General features: G+C 38.0%; 1 protein-coding gene across 1 annotated transcript; it reads left to right on the top strand.

The window, feature by feature from the left end:
* Positions 1–8,966: 8,966 nt before the first annotated feature.
* LOC115347714 (sucrase-isomaltase, intestinal-like) lies at positions 8,967–10,768 on the top strand. Its single transcript, XM_030029324.2, has 3 exons — positions 8,967–9,005; positions 9,097–9,213; positions 10,616–10,768. Exons 1-3 carry the CDS (start codon positions 8,973–8,975, stop codon positions 10,766–10,768), a joined length of 303 nt encoding a protein of 100 aa, XP_029885184.1. The 5' UTR covers positions 8,967–8,972.
* Positions 10,769–11,907: the final 1,139 nt, after the last annotated feature.

The raw sequence follows: 11,907 nt of genomic DNA, 5'->3' as shown, positions 1-11,907 counted from the left end.
AGGTTTGGTGCATTAGCATGCTGACTGTTAAACCATGCTGTCAAGATTGATATATATTCTGGTATATATCCAAATTAGTTTCAACGGGTGCAAGAACACACATAATTAGTGTTCGACACTAAGAATTGATAGAAGATGAAAAACTAGCACTGTTATTAAGCCTCTGGAATTACTTAAATTGCTTGTGAAAACAGTAGAAATTTTGTTAACTCAAAAGTGCGGTATTGGAGCCAACGTTTTTCTGCCATCTGGTTTCCACAGGATACTGGTGCATAAGCACGCGAGGAAGCGTGTACGGGCTGTATTTGTCACGTTGCCAACCTCGCCTTTAGTAAAGCTGCCGGAGAACTTGTTTCCCCCTGGGACAGTCACTATGATTATGCCAAGGCCTGTCAACCTCATCGCTTGTGATCAGCTGGCGTCAGTACTACTTACCTCACGAGGTTTTCTCTGTCAAACGATTTACAACACACATACCTTTTTGCTTAGTGTAAGATTAAGGTCACAACTTAATTCAACTGAAGTTGAAATTGAAAAACAAACAAACAAACAAGCAACCACAACACAAACTTTTAATATAAGGTTAAATTCATTTTGGCTTTCAGTAAAGTTAATGCTTTTGGAATACGTGCATGCCTAAGGCGAGCAGAGTTCATTCTAGAGCAATGGAAAGAGCGTTTCCATTATATAACCGTAGATATATTCTTCATTTTAATCTGGAGGTGAAGGAAATGTTGAAAAATGAAGTATCTTGAACTGTGGGATTTTCTGTGGGGTTTCTGAGGATTTAGTTTAGGCATCCTATTTCCATTAAACTAAAAGGGTTTGGGGTACTCAAATCCTTTAGGCTGCTTGTGCAGCCTTTGTCCTTTATTGTATACTTTTTAGAAAAAGTCAGCAAGCAGTTCAAAGGGTTATCCTGAAATGATTTTTTGAAGAACTTTTACAAAATAATCAGGCTATTGTTTTATGTGCAACAAACTGTAACAGAGCTAAGGACTTTGGTTTATGGCATATGCCAGTTAATACTGTTGCATTTCAAGCAGACCCGATCTTCTCTAATTCACGTCCTACTGTATCTATAGGCTGCTGTCAGTGGCAAAAGTGTCAGAGGTTTCTTTAGCTACATTGGAATAAAATGTAGATTAGAAAATAGGAAAATCTGCAACAGTTAAGAGTGTACAGATAAGAATGAGGTTGGAGTAGTATTACCATTGAGGTAAAAATAAATAAAGCTACAATATTATGTGCATGTTTAATTTATAATCCTGAAAATTAGGTCCACATTCTGCACAAAATTGTTTATGGAGGTATTTTTTCTAACCGTGCAGGTCCACATATGGTATCTGAATTGGTGCATTCTTACCTCTGTCTTCTGATACAACTAACCATCTTCTAGATACTTAAGTCGTCCAGTTTCTGTGGCTTATCCTCCAGTTGCTAAAAGCTTCCTTTATCCTTAGTCATAATCTATTTTTTGTCATTTGTGCAGAGCCCGGTGCTCTGACTAAACTTCCATTAAAGCAGGCAACTCTTGGGATTCCAAATTTCATCCCTCCTTTCCTAATTGCATAGCTACCTTGTCCTTTACTGGAGGTCACTGTCCTTCTAACAAAAGCAGCAGAAACGAAAATGTGATTATGTTTCATTTCCCATGCCTCAGCTGACGCTGTAAGGTTTCACCTCAGGGGAAGCTTGGAACAGGCACCTTGGAGGGTGCAAGGTGAGGAAACACTCGACTCCTTTGACCAGAGCACCTCTGTCAAAGCCCTCAGCTTCACTCACCGGCCTCCTTGAAGTACCAAACTCCCCATCAGATATTTCCTAGTAGGACATGTACATCAGAAATCTCAGCTCAGAAGTCTGTAGTCTGAAGGGATTCTGCACCCTGTGGGAGAAGATGTTGGTGGAGGTTATTGTGCAGTTTGTTAGTGGGACAACTACAGAAAATGCCAAAAAGTAACACACTTGTACTGTAGAGACAAAGTGATGGCAATATTAGAAAAAAAAAAAAAACCACCTTAGAAAACTTTGTGCATTTGACCTGTATAACTCCCTTTTGTTATTTTAAGTATAGCAAATGTATCTCCTGGGAAAACTTTCAAACCTCTGCTTTTTTAGATTTTGTGAAAGTTAGGGATGCTTTTAAAAAATAGAGCTGTGATTTGGCTGATTATTGCTGCCATAAATATTGAAGGCCTTGGGTGGTCGCTATATGTATGGGTGACAGCTATATGTACTCCTTTGTCAAGGCCTAAAATAACGAAGCTATTATTGTTCTCACTTCTGTTGAGAAACAAAACAATAAAACATCTTATGATTTTATTTCCTGCCCCAAACTTACAGGTTGCAGTCTTTTCAGGGAACCCATTTACAATTTGCTTGCAATGACAGTATTTTTCTTTTCGTACATGGAAAAAAATGCCAGATTGACTCAGCTATTGTATTTATTTTTCCTGGTTGTGTGTTATTTCCTCTCTTACGGTTCTCTGGCAGAAATTATGACTATTATTGTCATTTTTTGCATGAAAAGCGCTTATTTAGGGTATTTAAAGGATTAACTTTGAGCCATACATCTACATTTAAGAGAAAATATGAAGGAATAACAGTAAAATAAAAAATTAGCATATTTTAGAAAAGCTTGTATCAATAAATTGTTGGAAAAATTTGGTAAATTTGGATCTCCTGGGAGACTGGCCTAAGAAAAAAGAAGTGGAAGACAACTGTCAGTTCCTCAAAGAAACAATGGTAGGAGCAAAACTGAAATCTTTCAGATGGAAATTGTAGTGAATGCTTAACATGGCTAAATCATCAGCTTGTCTTTGGCCTGAAGAAGAAAACGTACAGGGAGAGCAAACCAAGTCAAGTTACTTACATATACTTAATATACATAAATTTATGTGTAATTTACATTCCTTCATTCCTGTGGAAAGTGGGTTTCTGGCCAGAAAATCTGTTCTTAGGGTTATAGTGGAAAAGCAATGAATAATCATTCCTCTTAAATTTGGTGGGCCTTAGCTAGAGAGGCCAATCTGCTTACAAATTTCACTCTTCTGCACAGATTTAGAGAAATAGGAGACCAGAAGAGAGCAGCAAGAACAGTTACAGGTCTAGAAAACATGCCTCATGGGAAAAAGTTGTGTTATCTAAACTGCAAGAGAAGAAAGGAAATACTAAAGAGATTTTGAAAATGTAAAATTACAATGGCAAATAACCTCCCACATTCCCAATGAACAGGGAAAACGAAAAGGCTTTAATTGTTTTCTGTTAGAAATGGGAAATCCTCTACCACAAGGGTTAAGGTAATGAATCTTAGATTCTGAGCTTTAAAAGAATACAAATAAGAATCAAAACCTGAGAACGTGAAATCACCATTAAAACTGGATAAAATAAACTAAATATTTTGAGTTGGCAGCATGCTAAATATAGAAACTCATTTTTTCGATCATTAAAAAATATAATTCTATATTATTTTGCAGTTTGTACAGAATCCGCTCAGTGCAGCTTCTGAATGCAGTAATGATAATAATTAACAATTTATTGGTCTCTAGCAGTGGCAGAGTCCTGTTTTTAATGCCATTCCTTTCTGCACTGCCAGTGTAACTTCTTTCTATACCTTTCAGATACAGTTGAGAGTAAAGCCTACATTTACTATGAGTTTACAGTTTCCAATGTAAGTATTTTGTTTTAAATGATCTTATTTTCATCTTTTTTTTTTTTCAATAGTATCTCCAAAGGGCATTCTTTTCCCTCTTTCTCCTATAATATTTACTGAGAAGCAAAATATTCGACAAAGTCAAAGCAGAGTCATGTTCAAATTACTGTAATTGAAATGAAAAATGAAAATCTGCTATTTGTCTTTTCTTCTCCTAGTTAATATACATATCTAAAGAACTCCTATTTCCTTTCACATAATAAACTCAGCAGCAATATTTATTGAATGGGAGAACTATAAAGCATCAGTGGCAGTTAAAACAGAGTCAAAAAGGAGGTGAATGTAGTGTCTGTGATTCTCAGAATAGTGGAAATTTGAAAAAAATCTTTGTATACTGTAAAAATACAGCTGACTGTTTCCAAAGAGTGAGAGGAAGACCTATGCCTTGTCTGAACCCATGGAATATACTTCATGACTAAGTTTTAGGGTTTTAATTTTTTTTAACTGAAACTGCCTTGGCAGTGTTAATTTATGTCAGGGTGGAGTCCAAATAGTGTTTCTATTCAATATTGACTGGAGCTATCATATGACAAGGATGCCAAGTAATATGATAACATATTTTTGGTATAAATATTAATGAAAGGTTTAATTATTATCCCAGTCCTGATCCAACACAAGAAAATGTGAACAACTTGGCTGTGTCTGGAATGATTTCTTTAAATTAATGAGACAGAAATGTTTCCAGAATCATAACTTTCTCTTCATAGTTTTTACAGTGGAAAAAGTAGTCTGGCACATTTGTCAGATTCAAAGAAAACAGGGGGACAGATATCAGCTGGCCTGTACTAGCAGATTTTATTTACCTCACTAAAACTAAGGTAGTTGGCAACCATATAACCTTTTCCAAAGTGTATCAGAAATTGAGGAAGAATGTAGTGTTTTTATTAAAGACGGAAAGAAATAATATTAGAGTTATGAAAAAATAGACTAGGCTTGAGACCTGCATCTTCAGCTACCTCTTCTGCTTCACTGGCACAGTGGCCTGCAAGGCTTATCCCCTTTCTCTCACCTTCATAGTCACTGAAGCACATTTTAAGTCAAACTCATTCCTCTGGATCTCAGTTTGAGAGGAAATCCTTGAATCCCCTGGAAATTTTGGTTCATATGTGAACTTAATTGTTTATATCCATGTCGAGGAGGTATTTCCAAATCATAATCTCCGACATGCAGTGCTTTGCCACATAGTTTTATTTATTAATATCCCATGGCTATAAACATATGGGAGCAGCGTGCTCTGGCAGGGTTGAACTTCAGAGGGTCCCTCCAACTCAATTACTCCATGCTCCTCTAAATCTAAGTTTTGCAGCTTGGACATATCTCCTAGGCGTGAAGCCCCAAATTCTCTGCTAGCTGCTCTTGGACCAGCAACAGCTGAACAGGCTGATGGACAGTTCTGATTTTGTTGCACTCTTAGGAATATTTTTTGTAATTTTGGATGGTCTGATGGACGGTCCTGATCTTGTTGCACTCTTAGGAATATTTTTTGTAATTTTGGACATTTGGAAATGACTTTTCATGTGAAATCGAACTCTGGTCCGGTTATGGACTGGGTATGTTTTGAATGCTTGCTCAAGTTGAAAGGCGCTGTGAATGTGGTGATGACAGATGAATAAATATTCATTAGCAATTAAGATGTGCGGCGCAGGCATGGTTTCATTTGAACAAGTAGGCAGGATTGATGGTAAGTATCTGGAGGTGAAAGGCTAATGCATTAACCTACATCAGCTCATCTAACCTCAGACTACCTAGTTTGAGTGTTTATGTTCAACTGTAGCAGGCAACTGCAAGTAATTTTGATCTTGCTGTCAGGAGATCTTGGATAAATAGGATGTAATTCTCAGTGGATGTTTTAAGGATAATTTGAGTGAATAAAGCCAATGGAAAGCTCTCATCTGATGTTGCCTGAATATCTAATAGGTTGGGCACATCCCTTTAATAACCTCTCATTAGCATTTATCTATAGAGTAAAATACTTGAAATACTTACCTTTCTTAGCCTGGCTTTATTTAAGTACTGGTGTAAAGTATACTAATTAGCCATTATTTATTAATGGTTTATTAAGTACTCCTATTGCTTACTCCTGTATTTAGTTATTATGAACAGTTTCTCAGGACTTGTCAGGAAGTTAATATTCAGACATGGACCTTCCCCCCACCCCTCCCAGTTTTTTGTTTATATGGATGATGTGGTGGCATTTAAAAACAATTGCAGTATCTTCGAAACTAGCATATACTCTTTTTAAAATACGTAGCAAATACTCTGTGTCTACATTCTTATGGCCAAAACTTTCATCAGTTTATTTAACATTCCTGAGAAAGCTTTCTTCTCATTCTAATACCTTTGATTCTTCAGTTCAGCTAGAAGTGGAGTTTGATGTTCAAAAGTTTGAGCAGCAGTGCTATAGCTCTTGCAGCTGGTATTATTTCAGGCACGTTACTGCTCAGTTAGCGCAGTGACCTCGCCCGTGCTGCAAGCCGGGTGGAATGAACCTGAGCTGCTGGAAAGGATGTGCAGGAGAAGGTGAGGTGGGACTGCGCAGGTCTGAGCTGAAGCTGTGCTTCCACGGTTTCACTGCAATAAATACCGCCTGCGAATGGAGCCAGCTCCGAGAGAAAAAAACACACCCGCTCGTGCATGTCTACGCCTGCAGCCCCACCACTGACTGTCTCAGGACAAGCAGGCAAAGTCTTTATTTTGAGTTTAGCAGCTTTGAAATCACTGACCCTGAGCAGACACAATTTTCAAGGTACGTTTTAAAGACACTTTACCCAAGCCTGGTACTAAAGGAACTCACTGCTCACCCAGCTGGGGAGCAATTCTTGGTATACCAGTTCTGAGGACTTCATCCATATAAATGTTATGTTGTGCAAGCTTAATTGCTGACCTGAATTATGAAATCAGATGGCACTAACAGTAATTAATGTGCTGCTCTGTCTATATTTGAGTCTGTAACAAAGACAGTGTTATTTCTGATACAGTTTAATTTGGATGCAATTACTCACCATCGAGCATTTCCTTGTCCCAACACATTCAAACACAACATGTTGCCTTTCCAGCAGAGGTTTCTATTACGAGACAGCCACCAAGGCCATTGCGGGGCGATGCTCTGCATTGTAAGCGGGAGCAGTCAATCCAAAGATACCGCTCGGGTATTCATTCACAAGGCGGAACGGAGAACAGGTCTGAACATTGTGATCAGCTGTTGGGAACAGTAATTACTCAATGATAGCCTCACATAATTACTGTAATTAAAATATAAAATACTTCTTGTTTCTAGGTTTTGCTAGGATAGCCTGGTTTACTCCAGGGTCGATATTGGTTTTGCCATAGACTATACATCCAGTGAGGGAAAATGAATATCGTTTTTTAACAATGTTAATTTAAGAAGGGCTCGATTATGTCCTCTGTTTAAAACAAATGGAGTAGTAGCGAAAAGGGGAAACGGTGACTTTTAAAATGCAAACTGTGTGCATAAAGCTTTACTTTTAGGAATTTATTTTCTCAGTTCCAAGGCAAACATCGTTATCTGTTCCTTTCCCAATAGCAGCCCAGCCTGCTTTAGATAACGTCTGATCTAATGATAATATATCTGTGCTGCTTCATTTCCAATTCAATAAGTAAGCAAGGAACAGTGTTTCTTTATAGGTCTTAACGACCTCAAAGCCCTTGGTAACTTTGATATTACCATAAAGAAAGACAATATCAAGGCTGCTTGAATTTTTGACTGAGGGGATGTTATATTAGGCAGCGTGCCATCGCAGCGCTGCCAGTCAAGGCAGGAGTGAAATTGCTGACAGGACAGGAAGGAATGTCCGATACCTCTGCTGTCAGCCAAATCACATGTGATTTGGGCGTTGTAAGTAGACAACAATTTAACACTGAGAGGAATAGTACCTTTGTTTCTGTGTAGTAAGTACGAACTGAAATATTTCCCTCTGTTTTGAGAGGTACTGTAACAGAAATGACTACGATAAATTACACAGCTTATACAGATATTCTCACACTTGAAATTTACAGAAAAATGTGAGTATAGAAAAAAAATACATCTATGTACATACACATATCCATCTCAGCTCCCAATTTATTCTTTGGTACTAACTGAAGAATTACACGTGCAACTGAAGACATGTTGTAATAATAAGTTATTCTAGTAGTAAACCATCTAAACAGGAAGATCGTATACACGCAAAACTCACAAAAGCCTGTAAGTTAAAAGTGAACAGCAATTTTTTTATATAACTTGATGTAATTTGGGTTCTCCATCGGTTAGACAGAGAGAGCTTCTGGGTATTGGTTTAATGCTATTGTTTCATAATGAGGCTTTTGCATAGACTTGAGAAGTAGAGAATGTGAACAGAGTAACCATTTGGAGGTAAGTTTGGGCTTTGTGACATGAGTAATCGCTTTTCATGGATGCAGCTTTGGCTCAGTCCTGGAGCAGAGAGCTGGCACCTCGAGTCGGCAAAACACTTGGGCCGTGCTCATCCTTGAGCAGTTCTACATGCACCATTCACTTTCTTTACATCTGAAATTTTAGCTGCAATTTCCAAAGCATTGTTGAAGTAGAGTAAACCAAGCAGAGGCTGAAAATGTTTGGTAGTATGTTACAAAGAAAGAAAAGATACTAGAAAACTTACTGTTTGTCTTGGAAGAAATAATTACAGCACATTAGTCTAGTTTAATTACTACGATAATTTAAGTGACTTGTGTATTTTTGCTGTAATTATAGTGTCACTAAAGCTGCAAATCCTGTAGAAAAATAAATAAATAGTGCCATTGCCTTATTGAAGCAGCTGTTTAGGCAATTATTGTGGAGCTAGCACTGGAGAGCCGTGCGATTTAATCAGTGTAGCTTTCTAACTAGTATTGTGGTTTAGTATTTTGCTCTAAAGATTCACAGTACATGTGCAGGACTGCAAAGGAATTCTTCTAAGAAAGTGGAGCAGTAATGTGTCCATGCCAGTCACATGGCATAGACCAACAGCATATGCTGCAAAGGTGCTTGTATCCTTGGTGGTGCAACTAGGAAGCATAAACTCCCCCAAACTCAGCAATTTTTTTCTTTTTTTTTTTCCCTAAAGCTTACTGGGTTTCCTTTCCAAGTACTTTGTGGCAATGGCCAAGGCTTTATTTAAAAAAATGAATTTTTTATTTTAATTATTTGAGGAATGGGGTTAATTGTTGAATATATATTATCTATGTAACCATTAGCATACCAAAGGGGGAAAAAAGTAATTAATTATTTTTCCTTTCATGTATGATGGAGTTCAGTCTCTTTGGAATATCTTTTGTAAGCTAATGACTTATTACCTTACATTTAATTATCTTACTGCTGTACATGATTTTCTAGTATTCCAATCAGATCATTTTAAAAATTTCAGACAGGAGCCGATATCTGTGGCTTCTTCAAAGACTCCGAGTATGAGCTGTGTCTTCGCTGGATGCAGCTGGGCGCATTTTACCCATATTCGAGGAATCACAATCAGAAAGGAACAAGGGTGAGTCGCAATTTTTTAACAGGGCCTTTGCAACACACGTGTAGAGACCAGCCAGAACATCACACAAGCTGGCCTGCCTCAAAAAAAGTACATTCCAAGCAAAACGTACAAGAAAAGAACACGTTTGGCTCTTTATCAAATAAAAATTGTCTTTGTTTATATGCTAGGTCTGCTGTAAGCCTCCCCTCCCCTGGGAGGTTTTATGCCCACAGAAGGGCTGCTCTGGGATTTGGAGCACTTGAAGGAAGCATGCCCTCAGTTTGCTTTGACAGAGTCAAACTCCTACATATTTTTCCCTGTGTGCCATTTTTATTCAAATGCATTACAGTGGCAAGACTGAAATAGAGCGCTTTTATGGCAAACGCACTTAAAGGAGCAAAACTGACCTTGGTGCTCTCAGCCCTAATTGTCCATAATTATACAACAAACGAGAAAATGGAACAGTGTAATAAGATTCTGGAGTAAGACTCGGCAATTTCCGTACTTTGCACATTTGCCACCATCAGATATTGTATTTCTTTTAAGAGTAAAGGAAATAATTGCCTAAATGTAGGTCTGTGCTGGCTAAGGACTATATTGTAGAAAGCTGTAAAACAAGATAACTGGAAAAATAAAAAAAAATGGAAACAGCACTTCTATTCCAGTTAAAGCTTCAGGTCTAGCAGAGTAGAGCTATTTATACGGCATATATCTAATGGATTAAAGTCTCCTTTTCAAAAACTGTGTGCTTTATCTTGCAGCGGCACACCTTTCGATAGGACTTTTAAAGCCTTTAAAAATGCAGATTCAGGGTTATCATGTTGCTTCCAGTCTCACCCAATTTGCCAAGGTATTGTTCAATACATTTAATAAAGATTGGAAGTGCTCCCTGACATCAGTCATTAGTGCTTCAGTCTCTTCTTGCAAGTCTCGAGTGCTGCCCTGCAGAAAAGAGGGATAATAAATTATGTACATTGGGATGTGTCATGCCTTCAGGACACTTTGCATTAAACATTTTTTACAGTACTCCCCCCCCCCTGTTTTTTCTCACCTTCCCTCTTTCTAGTTCCCCTCTCAGGGCTGACAGGGATACCTACTGTTTTTAGTGTCACTTACTCCTTAATTGAAGAATAAATAAATTAAGGTGCTTTAGTTTGGAGGAGAAATTTCCTTGGCTTTTTCTTGCTATGTTGATTTTGATGCACGTTTGGTAATTACTAATACCACTAGGGTATATGAAGTCTTGTGAGAAACATAAAATGAATGAAAAGAGATGCTAAATCTCTTATAAAGTGGAGTCTCTTGTAAACATTAGCAAATTCTTTGATGTGTACTTTGGTTTTTTCTTTCCTTTTTTTTTTTTTTTTAAGCTTTTCTGAAGAAAACAATCCAGCTTGACTAACAATGACCTGTTCTCTTTCAGAGGCAAGATCCTGTTTCCTGGAACTCAACATTTCAGGAGATTTCCAGGACCATGCTGAATATAAGATACACCCTGTTACCCTACCTCTACACATTAATGTATGATGCCCATGCCCATGGCAGCACTGTGATCCGCCCCATGCTCCATGAGTAAGTGCGACTCCTTTGCTCTACTTATCAGGAATTTCCACTAAAAATTCTGTCATTACGACCCTCCTAACAATAGAGTTTTCTCTTAGTTACAGCATTTTTCCTTTCAACACAAAAGCATGAGATTGAGAATAGGAACTTTCAATATCAAGTCTCACTTAAAGAGCACTCTTAAAACCATTAGATAGTTACTCCTGCAGTAACAAGAGGATTTGCGGTAGCAACTCCTAATTAATCTGTCTAGCAAAAAAATTATTTCATTCTGAAAAAACGCTGTAAAGCAAGAGCAATTCAGGAGAAGACTTTTTTTTATTTTTTCATACATAGGATGGAGATATTGGCTTTAGGGGACAATTCAAACTTTTACCAGCTCCTTTGGAACATATCAACCTGCATATCCGAGGCGGATACATCCTCGCTTGGCAAAGACCTGCTAATACAACTTTTTACAGGTAAGATGAACTGAACATTTAAAATTTAGTTTTGCACAATTACATATAAATACTACCAGGCCTCAGAGAAACTACACGTATGATAGCATGGGAGCTTTATGGCTGGTTTTTCTTTTTGGTTTCCTCCTAATGGTCTCCTTTAAATTTAATAGTCTGGGCTTAGGAAGATGAGTAGGGGAGATCAACTGAGTGGCAAGCAATATTTCTTTAAAATTTCTAACCTTTGATACATATGAAATGTGATTAGCTGAGGAAATTGAGGAAAAATTATTGTGTTTTCCACAGCCGAAAAAACCCCATGGGACTCACTGTCGCTTTGAATGACACTCTGTTTGCAGACGGACAGCTTTATTGGGATGATGGGGTTCGCATTGGTACGTATGGTGCTCCTCGCCTTCATCAAACCCTTTTTTTGCTGTGAGGATGGTCGAACACTGCAACAAGTTGCCCGGAGAGGCTGTGGAGCCTCCACCCTTGGAGATATTCAAAGCCCAAATTAAACCAGACAAAACAAAACCCGAGGATATGAACTGGGGAGAGATGAAACAAATCACAGCAGTCCTTGGAAAGCAAATAATGCTCAGTAGCTGACTTGTGCACTTTTTTGTCTGCAGTTTTTAACAGTCATGCCGTTGTCAAAGTGGCAACTCCGTGCTGTAAGAAACTGCATCGTTTAGCCATCGCTTTGGAA

Source organism: Aquila chrysaetos, chromosome 10, assembly GCF_900496995.4.
Source record: "Aquila chrysaetos chrysaetos chromosome 10, bAquChr1.4, whole genome shotgun sequence".
Classification (NCBI taxonomy): Eukaryota; Metazoa; Chordata; class Aves; order Accipitriformes; family Accipitridae; genus Aquila; species Aquila chrysaetos.
This window is presented reverse-complemented; position numbering and strand designations above follow the sequence as displayed.